The 26,691-nt window shown below is 36.3% G+C and overlaps 1 protein-coding gene across 1 annotated transcript; it reads right to left on the bottom strand.

The window, feature by feature from the left end:
• Positions 1 to 1,503: 1,503 nt before the first annotated feature.
• LOC145587269 (uncharacterized) lies at positions 1,504 to 26,183 on the bottom strand. The gene is made up of 6 exons (XM_081644006.1): positions 26,003 to 26,183; positions 25,843 to 25,874; positions 24,152 to 24,343; positions 2,690 to 2,740; positions 1,832 to 1,896; positions 1,504 to 1,740 (listed from the first exon to the last, which is right to left on the bottom strand). Exons 1-6 carry the CDS (start codon positions 26,068 to 26,070, stop codon positions 1,660 to 1,662), a joined length of 489 nt encoding a protein of 162 aa, XP_081500132.1. The 5' UTR covers positions 26,071 to 26,183; the 3' UTR covers positions 1,504 to 1,659.
• Between the last annotated feature and the right edge of the window lie 508 nt (positions 26,184 to 26,691).

The raw sequence follows: 26,691 nt of genomic DNA on the forward strand, positions 1-26,691 counted from the left end.
AAATTCAATAAACAACCTGGGCATCACCCGGGGCACAAAACTTGTATTTATATAAAGGGCAGTTTTTTCCAAAGATTTTAGAGAGCCACAAATGATTTAATTGTTTTAAAATTATTATAGCGTAATGTAGAATTAGTATATTATGAGAGTTATGTATATGATTAGTTTTTTTAAAGCGGTACGTAGGATTATAATAAAAAAAGCGTCACGTAAAATTTATAATTTTATAACGCTACAATACGATTATATGCCATAGATTAATTTTTTAAAATCACTACATAGGATTAAAAAAAATATATCAGAGCAACACATGAGATTATTATTTTTAAAAAATTATCATGAATAAAATTATACGAAGTATTATTTTAAGCCAAATTTCCTTAGATATATTAATGGTCAAACATCTTTGACACTATGCAAAGTCTAAACATGAATATCATTTTGGAGCAAAGGAACTATTATACAAAGTACAAAATTAAATGATTATAGTGATTATTCAGCTGTTATCGAATTAGGATAATATCAAAAACCTTTTTTTTTTTTTCAATCAATCAATGACATAATACTAAAGCAAGCACCAAGGATTAAACGTGTCACTTTTTGGTGTTGTATTTTCCCTTCAAAACTTTTTTTCTTTATTTTTTTTAAATTCACTTAAAAAAAATTCAATTTTTATATAATTGTGATTCACTTTCTTAAAAAAAATATTTATCAAATCATATAATTGTAATATTCACTTCCTACAAAAATATTCACCTATTTTCCAAATCTTTTATTTTATAAAATATTATTTTATATTTTTTACTTTTGGATTCAAAACTCAATTCTAGATATAAATTAAGATTCAAACTTTTTCAATTTCATTTAAAAATATAAGGATTATTTTTTCATAGATTTTGAATTAACATTATGCGTGACATGGAACTAAATCTAGTAACAATACTATTACGGAGTACTATTGTTATTTAGGCTTTTTTTTCCCTATTATCTTCGCTTCATTGTGCTTTACACAAGTTTTTAGTTCTTACCCTAGTTAACAACTGGAAACACTACAAACACAGTGCAACAATAGGCCAATTTCCATTCTATTCTGACTTGTTGCTTCCTTAACAGATCCAAATAAAAATATACTACTCCGTTTTTATTTAATTGACACCTTTCTATTATCATGCTTGCCAACGCATGTTTTAAACGCTTAATATCTCTAATTATCAACATTGTAAAATTATAAAAAGCGGATATTGATAAAATATATATCGATACAATTCAAATAAGATCCTACATGATTATATTTTATCGTATCTATAAATCACAAAATCGAGTCAAAGTGTAGTGTGTGAATAGTGTAAAAGTCAAACGGTGTCAACTAAAAAAACGAAGGTAGTTAGAAAAGAGCCGACAGCCTGCCCGATCCAAGATTCAATCAATATACTTGTATTCTATAAAGCGAAATAAACAAACTTCTAGGTAGCGAGAAAATCTATGGCCCAAAATAGTAAGCAATAATAAGCAAGATGAAACACTTCAACTCATGATAGACCTTCAAATATACATCTAATATAACATTTGTCAATAATATCTAATAAGTCAGGTTAAAGATGTAAAATCACCGGATATTATGTTATAGCATGAGTGCATGACTAGCATCTCAAGAGCCATTTAGTTCATCAAGCTTGAACTATTATTATTGATAGCATGTTGAAGTTCCGCCATGAAATCCATCTGCGGGGGAGCCATTAACTGCCGAAATAAGGGGAAAAAAATTACATTAGCACTATGCCAGAGCACCTAAAGTTGGTGAACACAAACACATGCCATAATTAGCATAAACCTGATGAGGAAGTCTAAAGTTTCCCCAAGCTGATGCAGCACTTCCTGTGTACATGACTGGTCGTTCTGCAAGCAAATATATCAGAGAATCATTTTCAAGGATTACGAAATATACAACCTAAATGACATTCGTACAATACATAACCAAAAGTAAAACCAATCAAAACTTATCATCAAACACGTTCCTACACTAGGAATATTAACAGCAGAAAAAGGTGATCCAAACAATGAAATAAGCTGCCAGTCTTGTATAATTTCAATACGTGGTATTACTAACATCAACAACAGCAAAAATTAGTGCCCTATTTGTATGATTTTTCCTGAGTCTTTCATAGTTTTAGTACTCCCTCCGTCCCTTATTTAGTGGCATGTATTCCATTTTTGTGTAGCCAAAATTAGTGGCCTATTTCAATTTACAGAGTGTACTTTATGACAAATAACACTCTTTCGATAAGTTGTCATCATTTTTCTTTTATTTTTATGTACTTTTGACATCATTTCCCAACACTTTCTCCTTCTATTCAATAATCACCAACTACCTTTTTGTAAGGAATCTACAACTTTTTATTCTCGTGAAAAAAAACCAAATAGGCCACTAAATAAGGGACGGAGGGAGTACATGTTACTACTATTATTATACTTCCAAACATCAACGAGAAAGTCAAAAGGGGCATGATTTACAATGAGGATTCTATTTTGAAAGCCTTAATGTAGGGTGACCACAAATAAAACGGGATTCAATAACCTATTTTCAACATCTGATTTTAAGTTAACCTCTAAAAGGTGCAGTTTTGAACTCTTTTTCAAAAATCATTTTCCCCTAAAAAAGGGGGAAGAGAAGAAGTTATCTATCACTCACCAGATAAATCTACAGTAGGATCACTATAGCAATGTATAGCTCCCTTCCAACCTGCAATATAGTACAGTCAGGATAGTTACTTAGTTAGAATAGCAATTTCGGTCCGAAAGCATAAAGGAACAAAATATCAAAGCAACCATAATACAAACAGACAAAGCATCAATACGTAGGGCAGAGTTTAACCCTTAGATCCTATACATCAGTGTTGCAGATACCTTCTCACTTTGTGAGCCAAGGACGGGAAAGGGAAGGATTAAAATCATCCTAGTTATCCACTAGCTTGATTTATTTGGCTCTTATTAAGCTAAAACAAATACAGAGTAGGAAATTATTTCTCTAAAGGCAAAATCCTAATTGTTAGATCTTGTACATCCAGTGTCACAGATAACTCCCTCTTTTAAAAGCAAAGAAATTAAGTCAAAGGTCATAATGTGGCCGCACGCCACTACATGTAATTAATCTATCTCAGTCAATCAATCAATCAATAAAAAAAAAAAAAAAAACTCTAAAAAACTCTTGCTCCTCAGATCAAAATATTAGTCTGCTTTAATTCTGTAGTCTGTGAATCAATATTATTCTGCTCTATTTCAAACTATTAGTCTACTTAATTTTATTGTCAGTAGTATTAATTTGTTACAAGAGTACATCTCACTTTGTATGCTAAGACCTAAGGCCATTGAAGAGAAGAATTTCAATCCTAAATATCCACTTACTTGGCTCCTAGTAACACTACATTGGGATATAAATCAAGTTTCCTTCTCTCAAGGAAAATTACATACTGACATAATCATATGATGAAGCTGCTTGTCTGTATATGAATCAACAACTTAGGCCCTGTTCTTTTGAGCTTCTGGCAGAGCAGAGCAGATTTCAGCAGAGCAAAGCAGAGCAGAGCAGAGCAGATTTCAGCAAAGCAAGCAGAGCAGATTGAAGCAGAGCAAAGCAGAGCCGAGCAGAGCAGATTTCATTATTATTATTATTATTATCATTATTATTATTATTATTATTACTAATATTGTTATTATTACTATTATTATTATTATTATTATTACTACTACTACTACTACTAATACTATAATAATAATTGTAATACTTTATTATTGTTATTAAATATTAAATATTATTATTATTATTATTACTACTACTACTACTACTACAACTACTACTACTATTATTATAATCATTAAATTTTACTATTAAAAATTAATTATTATTAATAATATTAATATTATTAAATATTAATTATATTATTATTAAATATTAATTATATTATTATTAAATATTAATTATATTATTATTAATATTATTATTATTAATATTATTATTATTAAATATTAATTATATTATTATTAATATTATTATTATTAAATATTAATTATATTATTATTAAATATTAATTATATTATTAAATATTAATCATATACTTCCTCCGTTTTCTTTTACTTGCAACACACCTTTTAAGCACGCAGTTTTAGGAGATGATTAGTGAGGGTAAACGAGCGATTTTATCAATATAATTTTTACACGAAAATTAGAATAGAGTTAAGTATCATTTGTAAAAATTATAATGAAAAATTTGTCCATTTACATTACATAAACCAGAGCTCAAAACACGTGCCACAAGGCTGTGTTGCAAGTAAAAGAAAACGGAGGAAGTATTATTATTAATAAATATTAATTATTATTAATAAATATTAATTATTATTAATAAATATTATTTATTTATTTATTATTATTAAATATTAATTATTATTATCATTAAGTATTAATTATTTATTATTATTTTTATTAAATATACATTATTATTATAATAATTCAATATTAAGTATTAATTTTAAGCAGAGCAGAGCAGGCACAGCAGAGCAGATTGAAGCACAGCAGAGCAAATTTCAGCAGAGCAAAGCAGAGCAGATTTCAGAGAGCAGAGCAACTCTAAAGAACGAGGCCTTAGATGTGTTCTATTGTTTGACAATAACAGAGACCAAAAGGTTTGCTGGCTCTGCATGTCCCTTTGTAAATGACAGAAACCAAAACTTGTCTGTACATGGATCAACATCAACTATTGTCACAGAATAGGATGGAAAATTAAATTTATTGATTCAATAGTAAACATCCAATCATACAACTCTCATTTTTTTATATTTGACAAGTAGAAAACAATTAATAATCATCCAAAGGCAGCAATGACAACAACAATTTTAATTTTCTTTGATAAAATAATGTTTTAGACAAGTTTTTGTTCATTTGATTTAAATGTAGAGAAAAATAATTAATAGTAAATCGCTTTAAAAAGTAAAGAAATTGTGAACTAGATTTAAATTGCAAGTTTATGAAAATGTCATAATGGAAAAGGTGAGACCTGAGAGAGCATTACTGCTTTCATCAGTGGTTGGGTAATTTCACTCAAAATATGCTAAGGCAATTTTCGGACCAAAAATAGGAATGCCTTGTTACCTTTATCTAGTGTAAGTTGCACACGTGGGTGTGCATGCGTGTTATCAAATAGATAATAGATGAAAAATATCAATCATATTCAAATGACAACAATAATAAAATTAGGAGAAAAATCAAGTTTATCTCCAAGATAACCATTACAAGTTTATCTCTTGTCTTGATTTTTTTTTTTTTTTAAGAAATATCTCTTGTCTTGATATTTGTGCAACAATAATAAAAAAAATAGATTTCTCACCTTAATACATCTAGAAAAAAAAAATGAAAAAAAAAAAATTAATTGGTTCACCATCAATGGAGAAGCTAGCAACCAATATCAATTTTAATGGTGAAATCAATGGAGAGGAAAAGCTCTACTACCCTTTGGGTTAACCATACTCTTCTTTCTCCCTTTTTACTTAGGGTTTTCGTTTAATTAATTGTTGGAAATGGTTATTTTCGTTTAACTTTGCCGCCGAATGTTGATTTTCGTTTAATTTATTTCGCCACCAAAAACAGAAATCTCCATTGAAATAGCTTGAAGAAGGAGACGGAGGTGAGTGAAAATCGAAGGCAAAAAATAGATGAAGAGGATGGAGGTGAGTGAAGGAAGGAAAAGGGAGAGATCCATAAAGTAGATGGAGGTGGGTAAAGTAAGGATGAGGAAAAAGATGAACTGAGAAAGGAGGAGGAAGAAGATGACTAGAGTGAAAATTACAGATATATTCATATATCCTTTATTTTACACCAAAAATTACGAATTTACCCCTAGGAGATAAACTGGGACAAGCCCTAAAATTAGTACACAGACTTATATAAAATAAGAATCCAATTAAATTCACACAGATTATAAGCCCTATCAATGAACATCAGTTAATTCATCACCCACTCATCCTGCCATAGCATGATTTTTGAATAGTGATAATAACAAAATTAAACAATCAGCTTGAATATCAAATAAATAAGTGAAAGAACAACATCATCAGATTCCTTAGAATAATTAAACCAATATCCAACAAGTGTAAGGTCAACAAATAAACATCATTTGCTTGGTTTCCTAGATGCACATGATATGATTATCATTTATATTCTACCAGATCAATCCAGGAAAGCAACTTGAAAAAGGAGTGGAGGAGAGAGAAAATGGAGAGTGATAAATGCGCAGTAGCATAGGTCACATGCTGGTGACATAGTTGGCGATGATTATAGTCGAAATGGAAGAAAACAGAGGTGGCAACAAGACAAGTAGCAAAGAGCCGAAAGGCTAACTATGGATTAGTAAGAGCAGAGAGAAGTTAATGAGAATCATTTTTGGTAGTTTCTGCAAGGGTAATACCAGGCTTTCAGCCTGATAAGCAAACTTTGTGACATCACTCAAGCTTAAGGGTCAAAAACAATGGATGGTGGTACGAAGAACATAGAAATATAGTGCAAAAATGAAGGAAACTTTCAAGGAAGTTTGTTTGGTTGTCTGGCTGTCAGCTTGACTAACAAACTTTGTGACATCACTCAAGCTTACAATATATGGTGGTGTGAAGAGGATAGAGAGATATTTATTGGCCAAAAATGGAGGAAAGTTTCAAGGAGGCTTGTTGATTTGCACTTTTAAAATGGGGGTAGGGAGTCCATGAAGATATTGACATAAGTTAGCACACATGACACACTTGCAAATTCTCCAATTGTATGAGCCTGTAAGGAAGCTAAAAATGATACTTTATCTCAAAACGAATCACACAATAAATACATTACCATTCTAACTAGACGCACCACAAAACAACCATCACAACATTTCTCCTTTACAACTTCTCCTACAGTCCTACTGCTCCAAACTCCCCACATAACATACTCCCTTTGTCCCACAAAAACTTCCCAAATCTCTTGAAATGCTTGTCCAATATATAAACTCCTGATTTCTCACTTGAATTTGATCTACTAATTTTTTTTTTTTTTACTTTAATTTCCTCACTCCATTAAGCATTATAGGCCCACTTTCTCTAACCTCTATTTAAAAACAATAAACAAGACCCACTACCTATACTTTTTCTCTTATATTCAACAAAACCCCGCCACCAATACCCCTAAAATTAAGTTCCTAAGAGAAATTTAAAGTTTTTGTGAGATGGAAATGAGAATGTAGCAACGGAGAATCATCACGGAGTTCCTGAGGCACTAACAAAGCCATACACCTATTACATGCCTCATTTTCCTATTGTTGTGTTCTAAGCCATGAAAGGCGGTCCTTGGAACCTCCGTACACACCTTTTGGATATGAGGCGCAACTTTGGTCATAATTATTATATGTAATCAAGTGGTTTTTTTTTCGGAATATATATATATATATATATATATATATATATATATATATATATATATATATATATATGTATATATAATGGGGGTTTAAATGACCAGTAAAATTAGAAGGGGGGTAATTATCTGCTAATAGGTAAATTAAAAGAAATTGAACATATCTTCTTACAAAATTGTAAAGGTCGAAGAAGAGAAAGAAGCAAGAGCAAAGGAAAAAGCTTCCAAATCTCGTTTCTAAAGACCGAAAATTCGTTTTCTAGAGGCTCGACAAGCTAAAAGTAATCTATAAATCCCGAAGGGCTTGATCAAAACATAGATATATTGGCAACATGGAAGCAAGAAACCCAACCCTGAACCAACAATAATCAATAACTAAATACTAAAACAAATGACACGTGTCACATCCTGATGTTTTTTCCCTTCAAAACTCTCCTTCCCTATTTAACCTTCTTTTCTTTTTTGGGTTGATATATGATTCTATAATAATATCATTCCAAATCTTTTATATTATGTTTATGACAAATATATATTCCTTTTTATTTGGTGTTCATAATTATTCTATATACACTTACCTAAATAATTATTTCAACTCCTTTTTAATTATCTTTCAAATGGAGTATTATTAGATTTTGTCAAAAAAAGTAATAATAAATTGATTCATATAATAGATGTTATAGAAATTACTTTAAAACATCACTTAAATTTTTTTTTTTTCCATTACCTCAACTAGCTAATATTTTATTTCAATTTCAATTTAATATAACTATATATTTTAGTTAATTGCAATCTCGTTTTCGAAATTTTAATACCATATGTACATACTATCACAAATTAAGGATTTATAGAGTATAGAATAGGCGTATAGCTATAAAATAAAAGTTGTGTTTGACAAATGATTTTTTAGATATAAAAGGGGATATAGTATTTGTAATTTTGTGTATATTTGCACTTTTAATTTGCTAACAGTTTTAGTGGAGATTTTAGTTTGTTGTTTGATTGATTTTTGGTGTTTATTAAAAATACATTTATTAATAAGTATTTACTAATATGGCCACTAGACCTGATCAAACCAAGTCCCGCATTCTCAAGTTTGGCAGCCTAAAAAATCCATTTTTAGATAATTTTTTGTTTTGCCTATTAATATAGATTATGACATTATAATTTCTATATACTCCGTATTTGATTTGTATGTTTTATCAAATTTTATTTGTTGAATATAACTAATTTTCTTACAAAAATTAGACTTACCGTGCATGGCACAGACCTTAAGCTAGTATTGTCTTAAAGGAAAGTTGAGAGTTGGGATCAAAGGGATCTTAGATGAGACAAAGGATGACCAAATATGACTTATATGGAAGGTGTTAAGAAGCACACACAAAAGATGGATTTGTAGGAGATTATAACATTGGACATAAGGGAATGGAAGGGGAGGATTATGGTTAGCGAGTACAGAAGATAAATTATTGGTTCATGTAACCAACCCCGTTATAGGGATTAAGGCTCTTATTGTTTGTTGTTTATTGTTCTTGTGTATGATTTGCAATTGAATTATTGCTCCTAAATCCAAGCAATCTAGGAGTACTTATATGATGAACTGAAATATGAAGTTTATGAGTAAACATTTAGTACTTAGGCTGATATATGAATTATATTATTATATTGAAAATTATATCATCAAAAATTAGAATATCACAATTCTACAACTCAATCACACGATATAATTCTTAGTATCCTTATCGAACTAAAGTAGAATAAGTCTCAAGACTCTGAACAATTAGGCATTGTGTCTACACCCTATTAAGTTAAGGGGAAAAAAATCATTCATCCACTCATAGAAATCGATTTTTCATTATTTTCATCACCTCACTAGAAAGCCCTCGAAATTAACGAAGTACATAGCAATTTGATTTACTTGTTTATTCACTTGCAAAGAATTTGAGAAATTAAGCAATAATTTTCACTTTTCTATTAAGCTACTAGCTCATGGACAGTATATAACTTGCTCATGTATTACTTTTGCGATTTCAACCTCCTTAAGATTTGTGCAGCAGGAAAAACACAATGAGGATTGAGCGCGTGGTTTCTCTCTAAGGCGCGTGCGACCTTGGCGGCCATTGCAGTGGGTACTCGTACTCAATCTTCCTTGGAAATTGGTCAAAACAAGCAGAAATTCTCACAAAAACTTAAAAATAGGACGAAGAATAAAGAAAAGCATTGAATAGAAGAGATTGAAGATGGTGGAATCGAAGATCCAGAAATTGAGAAGTTCATGGAAGAGCAAATTCTCTCACCTCGAGCTTCAATGGAGGATTTGGAGCAAAGGGAAAGGGTAAGGCAAACTTTTTCTGACAGGGTGAGTGCAGTAAAGGGGAGTACAAAGATTTTGTCGCAATTGCAAGGTAACCCAGATACTCAAACCCCTGTTTTGCATGCGATTTTTGCTTCTAAAAATCTGCAGCAGAAATTTGATGATGAATTGGAAATTGTGGATAATAATGAAATTGGAGTTAATTCTGATGATTCTAATTGCATTAAAATTGATTTGGATGATATTCAGGAAGAAATTGATTTCTCGTCTGTTGTTCGCAGTGCTAACCCACCTTTAGCCGTAATGGAGGGTTTCTATAGGAGGGTTTGGAGGAATATGGGGGTTAATAAGGTCTCGTAGAAAGATAAGCGAATTTTCTTGGTTAGATTCACTACCATGGAAAACAGAGAAAAGGTATTGAATGGGCAAAAATTGTTCTTTGATAATAAACTAATATTTTTGAAACCTTGGTCTGCTGATTTGGTTATAACTCAGGAAGAATTAAAGGTGACTCCTATCTGGGTTCAACTCAGTAACCTAGATTTGAAGTATTGGGGTGAGAAAATCGATGAAAAAATAGTTGGGAAACTAGGGAATTGGGTGAAAATGGATAATGCAAGTGCAGGAAGGGAGAAGCTGCAATATGCTAGAGTTATGATTGAGGTGGGGTTTGATCAGAAACTGCCTAATAATATATCCTTCATTAATGAGAATGGAGTTAGAATTGAGGTTCAAGTGAAGTATGAATGGAGATCAGTGGTATGTTTCACTTGCATGAAGCTTGGGCATACAGCTGAGAAGTGTAGGAGGAAGAAGACACAAAAATGGATCCCAAAAATTGTTCATCATGAGAAGGTGGAAGTGGCTAGTATTGCAATAGTTCCTGTTAAGGCTGGAGCTCAGGAGCAGAAGGAGGTCAATGAGGTTGAACCAAACCAGAATAAAGCATTCCAGAAACCTGTCAGATCTGCTAGGAAGAGTCCAGATAAGGTGGGAAAAGTGGTAACTCAAAATGCTTTTGCTGTCTTGGATGGTATAGGTCAGGAAGAAGTTTAACATGTTCATGGTACAGAGGGTCTCTCACAGTCATGGATAGTATTCTCTCTTGAAATGTTAGGGGAGCCAACTTAGCCAGTAAACAAAAGAAGATTAAGCAATTCATCGTTGCTAATAATTGTGGCTTAGTATGTAAGCATATTGCTATGCACTAGTCAATTGATTCACTGCTATGTTAGTGTTAAAAGCAGAAGTGAGAGTTTTCATTGCACTTTCATTTATGCTTTTAATACTAATTCTGAAAGGATGGCTCTTTGGAATGATCTTAGGACTGTCAGCATTTCAATTGATAGTCCTTGGATTGTCCTTGGGATTTTAATTGTGTTCTGGAAGTAGAAGAAAGAATCGGAGCTCCTGTCTCTTGGAATGAAATGGCTGATTTTAGAAATTGTATTAAAGATTGTGACTTGGCTGATATGAAGCCAGGATATTCTCTAAGTTGGATAGGGGTTTAGTGAACAATAAATGGTGTGATTTGTACCTGAGATGTTTTTCAGTAATGAAGAGGATTTTGATCACTGTCCTGGTATTGTTCATGTGTATCCTCAGCAACAAATGGGGAAGAAACCTTTCACGTACTTTAATATGTGGAGTAAAAGACTTGAATTTAGTGGTGCTTGAAGCTTGGCAGAATGGTGTGGAAGGGACACCTATGTATAGAGTTGTGAGGAAACTGAAGAATGTGAAGAAAAGTTTGATTGAGCTGAATAAATTTGGATGTAAAAATGTTGAAATTCAATATAATCTAGCTAAACAAAAGCTGGATTCTTGCCCTGGTGATTTTGCCAGAAGAGTGCTTTGCATACTTTGCATATTAACCCCGGTGATTTAGTAAGTAGGGAACAGAGTGCTAGAGAAGTGTATTGCTCTTTTCTGAGACAAAAGGCAAAGTCTGACTGGATTGCTGATGGGGATCAAAATACAGCTCTATTTCATAGAGCTCTCCGGAAAAGGAACATGCAGAACAAGGTGTACACTATAAAGACCCTTAATGGGGACAGGGTTGATATAAGTGAAGTCCCAAAAGCTTTCTTGGAGTATTATAATCTCTTGTTGGGAACAAATGCTGATAATATGATCCCTGCTCATGCTGCTGTTATTCAGACCGGCCTGTGATTTCTGAGGACCTAGGTTCCCTTTTAATTGCTCTCTTTACTCAGGATGAAGTGAAAAAAGCAATGTTTGCAATAAATGAAAATAAAGCTCCAGATGGATTAGGAAGCAATTTCTATAAGGTCAGGTATATAATTGGCAATGAAGTTTGTGAAGCAGTCCTTAATTTTCTCCAAACTGGGAAAATGTTGAAAGAAATAAACAACACTGCCATTACATTGGTGCCAAAGGTGAATTGCCCTGAGAATGTGACATAGTTCAGGCCAACAGCATGTTGTAATGTGATTTACAAATGCATTTCAAAGGTTTTGTGTGACAGATTGAGGATGGTGCTGCGTGATATCATTACAGAGAACCAAAGTGCCTTTTTACACAGATACATTGTGCATAACATCATGGTTTGTCAAGATCTAGTAAGACAATATGGGAGAGCTTCTACAGCGCCTAGTTGTCTTATCAAGTTGGATTTGAAGAAAGCATATGACAATGGGACTTCCTGGAAGAAATGTTGAATGCTTTGGGTTTCCCTAGGCATTTACTATGCTGGTCATGCAGAACTCCTAAATAAATTTTCACTGAAAATTAATGGATCTATGCATGGTTTTTTCAATGCAAAAAGAGGGCTTAGGCAAGGAGATCCCCTTTCTCCTTTGCTGTTTGTTCTTTGCATTGAATACTTGTCTAGGATTCTGAAAGTGATGAGCACTAAATCCAATTTCAAGTTTCACCTAAGGTGTAAGGCTGCTGGTCTTACTCACCTTTGTTTTGCTGATAATCTGATTTTATGTTGTAGAGGTAAGCTGAATTCAGTGAAGTTAATGATGAGAGGGTTTAATGCTTTCTCCAGAGCTACTGGTTTACAGGAGGCTAGCCCTGAGAAAACAGCAGTGTACTGTGTTGGAATGACTGTTCTACAGGAAATCCGGGGATAACAGGGTTTAGTAAAGGCAGCCTTCCTTTTAAATACTTGGGGGTTCCCATTTGTTCTAAAAGGTTAACTGTTGTTGAGTATGAGCACGTGGTAGATAAAATGTGTGCAAGAATTAGAATTTGGGGATCCAAACATATGTCCTTTGCTGCTAGATCAGTCTTGGTGAATTCTGTCTTAATGAGTATCAGCTGTGTTTGAGAAGATTAATGGAATCTGTAGAAACTTTCTATGGCATGAGAGCTTGGTTCAGAAACCTGGTTATGTTGCTCGGGATAAAGTCTGCAGGAAGAAAGCAGAGGGAGGGAGGTTTAGGCCCAAAGGATGCTGAGACCCGGAATATAGCTCGGGGAAGTATGTTTGGCAATAAGGAAAAGAGAACCTTTGGGTAAAATGGATAAATATAAGCCTAGTATGGATTCTAGTTGGTATTGGAGGAAGATCTGTAATGTGAAAGATAATCTCAAGAGTGTATATTATGTAGGGCCGGCAAAAGCTGACCCGACCCGACAACCCGACCCGAACCCAACCCGAAATAAACGGGTTTTGAAAGAGATTTTTAACCCGTTTATGTAATTTGGTCAACCCGAACCAAGTTAAATGGGTCGGGTTCAGGTTGGAAATCCCAACCCGAAACCAACCCGCCTAAACCCGTTTAATTAATTGGGTCAGTTTCAGGTCGGGTCAACCCGAACCCAACCCGCTTAACTTAAACCCTAATTTTAAAATATGGGCCAAGCCCAAACTACCTAAGCCTAAAACCCTAAACGGCAAAAACACTTAAACCTTTCTCACTCTTTCTCTCGCCGCTTTCAGCCTCAAACTTTCAGTCTTTCTCTCTCTTCTCTCTTCTCTCTCTTATTTTCAATCTTTTGCCATTAAAATTGCTTGAAGCTTTATCTCGAACATTCTCAAGGTAATTTCATTCTCTTTAGTTGAGTTTGAATGTTATTTTTGTATTTTTTCAATTCATTCATTGTGTTTTTTTGCTGTTTGTTGCTCTATTATTCGATTTTTTTATGAGTTCGTTTGTTCATGAGTTCATTTGTTTATGCAATTTCTTTGATTTGATTATGCGATTTTATGATTTCTTTGATTTATTTATGCGATTTTTTGCTGTTATGTATGGTTTGTTTATGCGATTTTATGCTGTTATTTATGATTTGTTTATACGATTTTATGCTGTTCGTTTGTGATTTATTTCTGCATGTGTTATTTTCTTAGTCTGCATTTTTGTAGAGTTAGCCCTTTAATTAGTTTATTCTTAATCTGATAGCCCTGTTCCTGGTAAACTGATTGAACATGCAATTCTTAAGTCTGTTTGACTGTTTATGAGTGAGATTTTGCGACTAAAAGTCTATTTATACCACTGTTTACTTGTTTATGAGTGAGATTTAATCTGATTACTTGTTTATACCACTGTTTTTCACGAGTTTATGAGTGAGGTTATGCGAATTTATTTGATTTCTTCATCTGATTATGCGATTCTAAGTCTGCATTTGTCATGAGTTTGATTATTTATTTAATTTATTCCTAATCACAGATGGCTGATAGCCCTAGCTCTAATCCTGCTGAACCCATTGATCTTCCGGATTCCGAATCAGATGATGAAGTTACTGATTCTCATCAAATGGATGCAAAGAAGAAAAACTCTAATGGCACCTCGTTGAATAAGCCCGGCATTCATTTCAAGCGCCAACGAAAGCTCACTTCAGATGTGTGGGCAAATTTTGAATTTATTGATGAACCCGATGAACAAGGTAATATTCTTTGCAAGTGTAAAAAATGCGGCCAGAAATATAATGGTGAAAGTAGGCAAGGAACTGCTAATTTGAAACGCCACATTATGTAACACTCTAGTGGTTACTCACTTGTATTAATATTAAGTTATGCAATAAAGACTTGATTTTTGAGGAAAATGGGCAGCTTTTGATTAATATGAAAATGGAAGAAACAAAACAAGAGTAGCTTGAGGCTACTAGTCTCTGATTTAGCACCTTTAGGGCACCACTCTCTAGCTCTAGAAATTACTATGATCTTGCCTGACTAGCACATCCCACCCTCCCTTTCTTATATATACATAATCTGCCAAAAAGAAGAAAACAACAAAAGTTGTTGTAGCAGCTGTCAAAGCTCTCCTCTGATTGGATGATGCTGCTCTGCTTGGTGACTGCTCTCTGCTTGGGGGCTGCCTTGTTGTTCATTCTCTGACATTCTATTTTGCTGACCCTTCCTTTTCCTTCTTGAATAAGTAATCAAATCATGACCCTTGTTGAGCATTGAGTCCGTTACATTCCCTCCCCCTAGAAGACTCACCTTGTCCTCAAGGTGAAAGGAAGGAAAACGCTCGTTGATGAGAGAAGCTTCTTCCCAGGTGGCCTCCATCATGGGTAAATTTTCCCACTTAACCAACACCTCCAAATGAGAGGGAGAGCTGCTGGATTTTCTGACAGCAAGCACCTGCTCTGGTTCTGCCAGCAACTCCAGTTCTGCTGTCAACTGAGTTGGTATGGTAGGGCTCACTTCTTGGCTGCCAAGTGCCTTCTTCAATTGAGAGACATGGAACACAGGGTGTACGCGGCAAGAATCAGGCAAACTCAGCTTGTAGGCCACATTTCCCACGCGTTGCTCCACCAGAAATGGTCCATAAAAACGCGGAGAGAGCTTCTCATTAGGCCTCTTAGCAAGAGACTTTTGTCTATATGGCTGAAGCTTAAGGTAGACATAATCTCCCACCTGAAATTCGACCTCTCGTCTCTTTAAATCCGCATTTGCTTTCATCCTTTGCTGTGCACGAAGCAAGTTCATCTTCAAATCCTCAAGCACCCAATCCCTTTCTTGTAACCAAACTTCCAAGCTATCTACCGGAGTTTGGCCTTTCCCCACCTTAATTAGCGTCGGGGGATCCCTTCCATAAACCACTCGAAATGGGGTAAACCCGATTGACTCATGGTGGGCTGTATTGTAAGCAAATTCAGCCCAATGTAACCATTTTCCCCAAGATTTGGGCTGCCCATTCACGAAGCATCTTAGATATGTTTCCAAGGTCTTATTGACTATTTCCGTTTGACCATCGGTTTGGGGGTGGTACGCGGTGCTTCTCTTAAGTTCCGTGCCTTGTAGCTTAAACAACTCTCGCCAAAAAATACTCATGAATATGCGATCCCGATCCGAAACTATAGAGCTAGGAAACCCATGAAGCTTGACCACTTCCTTAACAAAAATGGCAGCTACTGTGGCAGCACTATATGGGTGTTTTAGCCCAACAAGATGAGCATATTTGGAGAGTCTATCCACCACAACCAAGGTAGAATTCATCCCCATCGAATTGGGAAGGCCTTCAATGAAGTCCATTGATATGTCCTCCCATATGGCTTCGGGAATGGGTAGGGGTTGCAAGAGTCCCGCGGGATGCATTTGAGAGTGCTTTGCTTGCTGACAGATGGGGCAGCGTTGCACATGCTCCCCGACATCCTTTCTCATCCCAATCCAATACCACTCCGAAGCAATTCTCAAGTATGTTTTAGTCTCTCCTTGATGTCCTCCAATGGGGCTATCATGATACTCTCGCAAGAGCTTGGGAATCAAGGTGGATGACTTGGGTATTGCCACCCTCCCCTTAAATAACAACCTACCATTCTCAATGGTATACCCCACATACGACCCTTCCCCTTGTTGCACTGCTGCTGCTATTTTTCCCAAGAGGCTATCCTCTTCGACCTCTCTTTCCAAATCTTCCCACTTAATTCCCTGGACAGAAACCATGGCTGCCATTTCCAACTCCGAGCCACCTCTTCTAGAGAGGGCATCCACCACTCTATTGCTAGCCCCCGGTTTGAATTGGATTTCAAAGTCGAAACCCAATAATTTGCGCACCCATTTTTGATAATCTCCCCCCACTTCTCTTTGCTCCATCAAATACTTCAAGCTTTGTTGATCCGTTCTCACCACAAAGTGACGGCCTAGGAGGTAATGGCGCCACTTAACAATGGCTAGGCAAATTGCCATTAGTTCCTTCTCATAGGTGGCCTTTGCTTGCGATTTAGGGCCCAATAACTTGCTGTAAAATGCTATAGGCCTAGAGTCTTGCATTAGCACCGCTCCTAAACCGTAGCCCGAGGCATCGGCCTCCACCACAAACAACTTGCTGAAATTCGGCATTACCAGCACAGGGGCAGCCACCATGGCAGCCTTGAGGTGCTCCAATGCCTTAGTTGCCTCGGTTGACCACCCAAAATTATCTCTCTTAAGTTGTTCGGTCAAGGGCCTAGCTATTTGAGCATACCCCATAATGAATTTGCGATAATAGCCGGTTAGCCCCAAGAAACCCCGCAACTCCTTCAAATTTTTTGGAGTAGGCCACTCCACCATGGCCTTGACTTTCTCCATGTCCACCGCCACTCCACTTTTGGACACCACGTGACCCACATAAGCAACTTGCTGCTGCCCAAACTCGCATTTCTTGACATTCACCACCAGTTCCTTGAGCAACTCCAACACTACCCTCATGTGCTCACGATGACTCTCTATGTTGGGGCTATAAATCAAGATGTCATCGAAGAAAACTAACACGAATTTTCTCAAATGAGGTCGGAACACCTCATTCATCAAGGCTTGAAAGGTGGCGGGAGCGTTAGTAAGCCCAAAAGGCATTACCAAAAACTCGTAGTGGCCCTCATGGGTTCGGAAGGCGGTCTTGGGTGTATCCTCCTCCCTTACTAAGATTTGGTGATAGCCCGACTTGAGGTCGAGCTTGGAAAAGATGGCAGCCCCATGAAGCTCATCCAAGAGCTCATCGATGATGGGAATGGGGTATTTGTCCGGAATTGTTTCCCGGTTCAAAGCGCGATAGTCTACGCAAAAGCGCACGAACCATCTTTTTTTTTAACCAACAAAACCGGGCTTGAAAAGGGGCTCACCGAAGGCTTGATGATTCCGGCCATTAACATCTCCCTAATCATCCTTTCAATCTCATCTTTTTGAAATTGGGGGTACCGGTAGGGTCTTACACTCGCCGAGTTGCTTCCCTCTTTCAACACGATTGAGTGTTCATGTCCCCTCTTGGGCGGTAACCCCTTAGGTTCGGCAAAGACACTTTGAAATTCCTCCATTACGTCCCTCAACCACGTGGGTGGTGCTGCCACCAGTGGCTCGGCTCTCTCTGCACTCGAATTCATCTCCACATGGTTGATCTCTACCCATAAACCTCCTCCTTTGTGCCTCAAGGCTTTCAACATTGCCCTGAGCGACACCTTAGAGTGCTCTAACGCGGGATTCCCCACCAAGGTCACTCTCCGAACACCCACCATAAAACTCATGATATGTGTCTTCCAATTATGCGTGACCGACCCCAACTTCTCTAACCATTCAATTCCCAAAATCATGTCAGCACTCCCCAGTTTCAAAGGCAGGAAGTTATCCACCACCAAGAAACCTCCATTCAAGACCACCCTTACCCCTGTACATCTCCCTTTTCCCACGATCACATCTCCATTCCCAAGTGACACTCCAAATTCGCGGTCACCGCTCACCGGAATTCCCACCTCCGCCACTAACACCTCCGAAACAAAATTATGTGTGGCTCCGGGGTCCACCAATATCACCACCGACTTCGGATTGACCTTCCCTTCCAATTTCATGGTTTTCGGCCTCGAGATTCCCACCAAGGAGCAGAGGGTGGCTCCGGCCACCACCTCATCGTCGCTGGAGTCTAGTTCTGGCGGTTTGGACGGCCCAGCTCCGACGTCTTCTTCGCCGCCGAGCAGCAGCACACTAAGCTCGCGGTTATTGCAGCGGTGGCCCACGCTCCACCGCTCATCGCACCTAAAACAAAGCCCTCTGGCTTTGCGCTCTTGGTGCTCGAAATCGGTCAGCCGCCGCGGCTCCCCGGACCTCGCCGTTGAGCTGGTGGTAGATCGGGGAAGGTTAACGGAGGCCTGAGACTCGGGGGTGATAATCGGAGCTTTAGGCCACCCTTTGAAGGTCGTGGCATGTTGGGCAGGGGTACCAAAAGTGTTAATTAGGCCCGACCCGACTGGTGCTTTGGATCCGGATGATCCAGCTGTACTGGTAGTGGGTCGACCCGAATCGAAATACCCGGGTGGTTTCCTTAACCCGCCGACCCGATTTCTCTCTTCGACCCGACCCGCGATCTCCATGGCCTGTTCTAGGTTAAACGGGTTTATGAGTCTGACGTCAGCCTTGATGTCATCTTTGAGTCCTTGTATAAAATGACCCATCATGATTGTTTCAGGGATGTCCTCCAACGGCGCTGAAAGTTCGATGAACTTCTTTCGATACTCCATTACTGTCGTCTCCTGGCTTGCGGCCACCCACTGCTCGTGGAGGCTCCCGGCGTGAGTTGGCCGGAATTGACGCAAAATCCGCGCTTTCATGCTCTCCCACGTCACAATAGGCCTCCTTCGATTTTCCCACTGGAACCACCTTAGTGCGTCCCCTTCCAACGCCGAGACAGCCGCCTGCAATTTTTGCTCCTCCGTGAGATGGTAGTGGAGAAAATACTTTTCCCCTTTAAGGATCCATCCATCCGGGTCCGCACCTTCGAATATGGGCATATCAAGCTTCCTCGGCCTCCAATGATAGACACCACTGCCGTTCAGGTTGTGATTCTCATGGTTGTAGCCTAACCCTTGTTCGTGATGCCTCTGGTTCACCAAGTTCCGCAGCTCTTCGAAAAACTGGGCTTGTGTGGTGGCGTTCGCGGCGGTCTGAGCTTCTTGCTGCTGCCGTAGCAGCTCAAATTGATTATCAAGCTTCTCACTGGCCTCACTCAAGGTCTTCTTGAGTGTTTCCTCTTGTGTTTTCATCGCCGCCTCCATTGCTTCCAACCGAGCTTGAACTCCAGCCATTTGCTCATCCAGGTTATCGCACCTCTGTGTTGCAGATGTGACCTTTTTTTTTTTTTTTTGAGAACAGAGTACGGAGTGGTGGTTTCCGGTACCGGCAGGCGCAGGACCGCCGCTCTGATACCACTTGTAACACTCTAGTGGTTACTCACTTGTATTAATATTAAGTTATGCAATAAAGACTTGATTTTTGAGGAAAATGGGCAGCTTTTGATTAATATGAAAATGGAAGAAACAAAACAAGAGTAGCTTGAGGCTACTAGTCTCTGATTTAGCACCTTTAGGGCACCACTCTCTAGCTCTAGAAATTACTATGATCTTGCCTGTCTAGCACATCCCACCCTCCCTTTCTTATATATACATAATCTGCCAAAAAGAAGAAAACAACAAAAGTTGTTGTAGCAGCTGTCAAAGCTCTCCTCTGATTGGTGGCTTGGGGGCTGCCTTGTTGTTCATTCTCTGACATTCTATTTTGCTGACCCTTCCTTCTCCTTCTTGAATAAGTAATCAAATCATGACCCTTGTTGAGCATTGAGTCCGTTACACATTAAGAAATGTAAAAAAAGGACCTTTAAAGATGTAGGTCAGATGATTATAGATTCAAGATTCAAGCAATTCTGGTTCTATGATGAATAGGCTTCCTACTATTGATTATGATGTTTTTCGTGAGATGTTGTCTATTGCTGTGGTGAAACATGATTTGCCTTTTCTGTTTACTGAATAGTTTGCTGAATATAGTGCTCCTAGGAAGTTGATTAATTACATAAATCCTGAAGTTAAACTTGTGTCTCGAAATACTTTGAAGGGTGATGTTCTTAAAATGTTTAAGAGGGAAAAAGAGAAACTTAAGGAGGAGTTAAGTGTAGTTCGGGGTACGATTTCTCTTACATCTGATTGTTGGACTTCTATTACTACCGATGGTTACATGTCTTTGACTGCCCATTTTGTTGATAATCAATGGACTTTGCAAAAAAGAATTCTGAAATTTCGTTTTTTGCCTCCACCTCACACCGGTGTCCATATGTGTGACCATGTTTATGATTTGCTTAAAGATTGGGGTATCCAAAAGAGAATCATGTGTATTACTCTTGATAATGCTTCATCTAATGATGCGTTTGCTGATGTAATTAAAAATGAACTTGATTTGATATGTGGGGGGGATTATTTCCATGTGAAGTGTTTGCACATATCCTAAACTTAATTGTGGAAGATGGTTTAAAAGAGATTAATGAGGCTGAAGTATTGTAAAGGATCTCAGGCTAGGAAGCAGCGTTTTTTGACTTGTGTGGCACATGTTGAACTAGATTCAAGTAAAGGATTGAGACAAGATGTCCCTACTAGATAAAACTCAACCTATTTGATGTTAGAGAATGTTTTGTACTACAAAAAGGCTTTTCTTCATTTTCAAAAGGTTGATGCAAATTATATTCATTGTCCAAGTAATGAGGAGTGGGGGAGAATAGAGAAGTTATTCAGATTTTTGAAGGTCTTTTTTGATGTGACAAATGTTTTTTCGGGTACTAATTATCCTACCGCTAATGTATACTTCCCAGATGTGTTGAAAATCCGTTTGCTCTTGAAAGAGGAACTCGAGAATTCTGATAACTTCAAGCATAAGATGGCAGCAAGAATGAATGAGAAATTTGCTAAATATTGGACCAACTTTAGCATAATTATGGCTGTGGCTGTTGTTTTAGACCCTCGATTTAAATATGAATTTGTGGAGTGGGCTTTTAAGAAGGTGTATGGGGAAATAAAGGGTACAAATGAGTTGGTTAAGTTCAAGGAAAGGTTGGATTATTTGTATGTTGCTTGTATGCTGCTTATGTGACCGAGTCTTCCACAACAACACCATCATCAAGGCTTCGTTCTTCTTCTAGACAGCCTAATGATGGGCATGTTGATGTGGCTTTGGATTCTTTTATGATGGTAACTCTAAGACTTCACTTTTTGTTTTGATAATCTACTTTTTAAATTCTGTTTTTGTATGCTTTGTTGGTAATTTTTTTTTTTTTTGAACATCTTTTAGGACTTTGATAACTTCTCTTCTAGCAAATCAAATGATGCTGCTAAATCTGACTTGCAAATGTACTTGGAAGAGCCATTGATTCCTCGTGCAACCAACATAAACATCCTATATCATTGGAAAACAAATGCTATGAGGTATCCAATTCTTTCAAAGATGGAAAGGGACATACTAAATCCCTATTTCAACAGTAGCTTCAGAAGTGGTCGAGTTTTCAACTGTTATAGAAGCTCGCTGAAACCAAACACTGCAGAAGCTATCATTTGCCTCAAAGATTGGACTTTTGGTGAAGGTATGAAAATAGTTTATGTATTAATAATTACATTTATTTGTTTCTTTTGTGTAATATTTTATTTATGCTTAAGGCTGAAATCAATTTTGTACATATTCTTTTGGTTGTAGCTAATATGGATCCGCAATTACAAGATCTTAGTGGAAAAATTATGTCAATGAAAGTCAATGATGATGCGGGTGATACCCCAAGTCCTCCAGAAAGTGCACCTGAAAGTCCAGCAGCTGCCATGGGGAGTCAAACCTGATTTGTAGTGTTTATTTATTGAAAAATAGTTGTTGTTTTATGTAGTATTTTGGTGGTCTTTTGGACATGTTTTGAGTTTAGCTTAAACCTTTACTTGCCAAATATGTGGAAGTTTGGAACTTTGGAAGTATTTTGGAACTGTTGGAAGACTTGGAACTTTGGATGTATTTTGGAACTTTGGAACTTTTTATTGTTGTAAGCTTGTGGCTTTGAAGTTTGGATTTGCATTTCATATTTTTATGTTGTTGAATGTTACTTTTTATTTTAAAAAAAGAATTACAGGTTAATTTTAAAAAAATTACAGGTTTAATGGTTTCTTTAAAAAGATTACAGGTTAAGCAAATTACAAGATTATTTAAATAAAATAAAATAAAATCAGGTTAAGGCAGGTCGGGTTCAGGTCAACCCATTTATAAACAGGTCGGGTACGGGTTGGATTTTCTGACATGTTTAAGTAAACAGGTCGGGTTCAGGTTGGGGGGTCCTGACCTGTTTATGTAAACAGGTCGACCTGAACCCAACCCGACCTGTTTGTCAGCCCTAATATTATGTCAATCTTTTAAAAGGATATCTTTTAAAAGGAGCTGATGCATGCTGGAAGATGCAGATGGGACAAGTTAATTTGGGAAAGATTGGCTACCCCAAAGCATCAATTTATAGCATGGCTGGCTATCCAGGGCAGATTACTGACTAAGGACAGATTGCAGCAGTTTGGTGAGTGTCTGCTATGTGGTGCTCAAACTGAGTCTCATGCTCATTTATTCTTTGACTGCTTGTATAGTAGAAGAATCTGGGATGAGATTAGTAGCTGGATTGGTGCTTCGAGCAGAGGTTATAGTCTCCAGAATGCTGATGGATTCAAGCAATGTCTACTGAGAGTCTACACTTTAGCAGCTGTATATTGGATATAGAAGGCTAGGAATACTGCGTTTTGGGAGTCTAAGGTGCTGTGCATACATACAGTTATAAAGTTTGTAAAAATAGAAATTAGAGATAGATTGTTAACTTTAAAGTCGAAAAGAATCAATAGTGTAGATAGGGATTGGTTACAAGAGCAATTTGTATAGGCTTCCTCTGAGTTTTAGGCAGTTGTTCTGCCAGTAAGTTCTGCTCCCTTGTTAGGGACTGGTTTGTAAAATAGTTTTGGAGCAATAAAACTACTTACTTAAAAAGAAAATAAATAAATAAATAAAAATAAAATAAAATAAAATTGTGCAACAACAATATTCATTCATTGAAGACTATGCTTCTTATGCATGGACTTAAGGACTTCCCTTTCATTTATTGTCATATAACTTTAGTGAGGTTTTCTAAAAAACAAAGTTCCTTACAAAAGGTAATACATATGAGTCCTTAGGTAATTATAAATGATCACATAACTTTCTAAGAAATTTTTTTTAAGATATAGATAATCAAATTCTATGACAATGATGCTTAAATATACTTTCCAATTCTTGAAATTAACATCGCTTTTCATGGGTGAGATTAATTAATTTCCACGAAACACACATTACATGTAACAATAAACAAATTTATCTACTGTGACAATGTGCCAAGTATGGCATTGCGTGTGCTTCCTACAAAAAATATACTTTTAAATTCTAGTAGCAAAGCAAGACTTATCCAAAATTTCAATCTGTTTCTTCTACCCATATGCCCAACACGAATTTTTATTTATCTGTGCAAAGATCAATTGTCTTATCAATGTCCTTTTGCCCTTTCTTTAAACTTTAGGAATACGAAAAGCTCAAGTAATAAAGATAATAAAAATGCTATAGCATACAGGTGCATTACGCATAACCTCAAAGAACTAAATTATGCCTACATGATCAACAAATAGGATAGAGCAAGAATATAAAATATATGGAAACACATAAAGACACATACGTTCATGCAATAGCTGAGAAGCTTCACTTCTACAACAACCATTCAGGGCTATCAACTTTGGACGATAACTCTCATATACACATTTGCTGCTCCCACTATCAGAATGATCTATACTCGAAGCACTCTGCAAACCAATGCCCAAGTTCTTATCCCCATCAGTTGAGTGGAGATTGCTTGTTTTTTCAGATCGATCTGGAGTAAGAACAAGAACACATATTGCAAAAGAGTTAATTTAGCTTCTAACTTGAAACTACCAATAGAGATCATAGCGACAAATATCATATACCCAAACACACACACACACACACAAACACACACGATTGACAAGAAACACTAGCAAAACACTAGCAAAAACATATTCTTATCAATCGTAATAAACAAGATGCACAAAAATTTTGGTTTTATGTTTGGTTTAACTCCATACATCTATGATAGAAAAAACTCAGCAAAAGTAATTTAATTAATTCATCCAACTTTGTCTGATATTTACATCGTGTGGCTCTATGTAGCTGCACATTAAACCCTAAATTTCTAGAAAATTACCGGATGAATTAATAATTTACCTATATAAAATAGATCATATTACATTCAAACTCAAATATTAAATATATCCAATAAGACTACTTTTGTGCCACTCCACCGCGGACATTATAATGGGTTTGGGTTGACCGGTTGAGCTTTTTAACCCAATTTATTAAATGGATCAACCCAAACCCGACCTAAAATTAAATGGCTTAGGTTAGAGTTTCAACCAAAAATGATCTATGTAGCCCGAGATATTTAAACAGGTTGGATTAAACGACACCTAACCTTATAATTCGAAATGAGAGGCAACCTAATAAATGTCCTTTTGACCCATATAAACTCATCAAACTAGCCTAATAAAATTATTCCCATCCCAACTGCACTTAGAAAATCAATCTTATCCCAACTAGGGAAACTAGAGAGGGTTAAAATCAACAACCATATTTTTCAATTCCGACTACCCTATTTATCAATTCCGACTACCCTATTTTTTCAGCTTTTCTTTCTAACTTTATTTATTCAATACCGGCAATTTAGCTCATTTGCTATTTTTTCAAGTTCATTAGCTTTTTTTTTCAAGTTCGTACAACTCAGTGGCTTCAAGTCTACCCAAAAATGATATGTTAAATGGTTAGAGTTTTCATGAGATAAAAAAAAAAAAAAAAAAAAAAAAAGGGCTAATAAGGTCAACCCGAACCTGACTAGAAAATAAACAAATAGGGTTTAATTTCAGAAATTGAACCCAACAAAATTGTGTTAGCTCTTTTCTATTCCTTGGATTCTCTCCTATGATCTATTCCTTGCCAGTATTGCTATCTATCATAATGTTTTATATTTACATGAATTGTGTTAGTCCTAATGACAATTAAGATGCATTAGAAAAGACATATGGGAACGACAATGCTAGAATTAGTGATACTATGATAGTAAATCTGTAAATGGTAACAGTTCCAGTTGAGGATGCCTGTTATAGATCAAATACAAAACTAGGTTTTTTAAAGAAATGGTTAGGTTGATAGATACACTTAGATGGCATCATCAGCAACAGCAACAAGCATTTTAATGAGATCTTTTCTCATAAGAAAATCATGGATTCCATAACAGCTTGATTAATTTATTAAGAAAAAATAATTGACATAGATCAAATAAGAAATTGCAAGAATTACCTCCAGATTTGCGCCGGTTGAGACTACGATTCCTGCATTCATATCGAAAATTAGTGAGCTTGATTCATAAATAAAAATAAAAAAAATAAAAAAAAAATAATAATAATAATAATAATAATAATAAATAAAATAAACGAGATAACGAAGAAGATGATGATACCTCTGATTGGGAGGTGCATATCTCTTGATTGGAGCAGAAAGAGTGTTATCGGGTGGGTTTTCCAGCATTATTATTTCCCGATTTTCCCCCCTTTCTTTTCCTTCCGCCGCCTCTGTGTAAATTGTAGAGTGTAGATTGCCAAAAATAAGTCGCAAATTGGAGCCTTTTCTGTTCACACTCTCACTCAACCAGATACAGTTCGCCACTATGTGTCACGGAGGATTGTTTATCATGGGTATCATCGTACTTTGTCATAGGATAGCAAGGATTTATTGGGAATTAAAGAAACTAAGGCCCTGGCCATCATTTTCAGATCAATTCAGCTCTAATAAGTTCAATTCAGCTCTTAATTTTCTTCTCTTATAAAATATTCAGTTCAGTTCACCTCTAATAAGTTCAGTTCATTTCATCTCATTTCAGTCAATGAGAACAGACCCTAATTAGTTATTGGCCCGTGCGATGCTCCGGATCACTATAAATTTGCAAGTTTGATAAAAACAAAAATTTTAAAGGTAAGGGCTTATTTGGCATCATTTATGGTTTTCAGTTTCATGTTTTTTTGAAAACCAAAAACAGAAAACAAGAAAAAGGTGTTTCCACTTTTCTATTGTCAGTTTTCAAAATTATCATGATTTTAATAAGTTTAAATAATTTTTGATTCATTATGGGACATATATCATATGCTTTAA

This window comes from Chenopodium album, chromosome 17, assembly GCF_948465745.1.
Source record: "Chenopodium album chromosome 17, dcCheAlbu1.1, whole genome shotgun sequence".
In the NCBI taxonomy this organism is placed as follows: Eukaryota; Viridiplantae; Streptophyta; class Magnoliopsida; order Caryophyllales; family Amaranthaceae; genus Chenopodium; species Chenopodium album.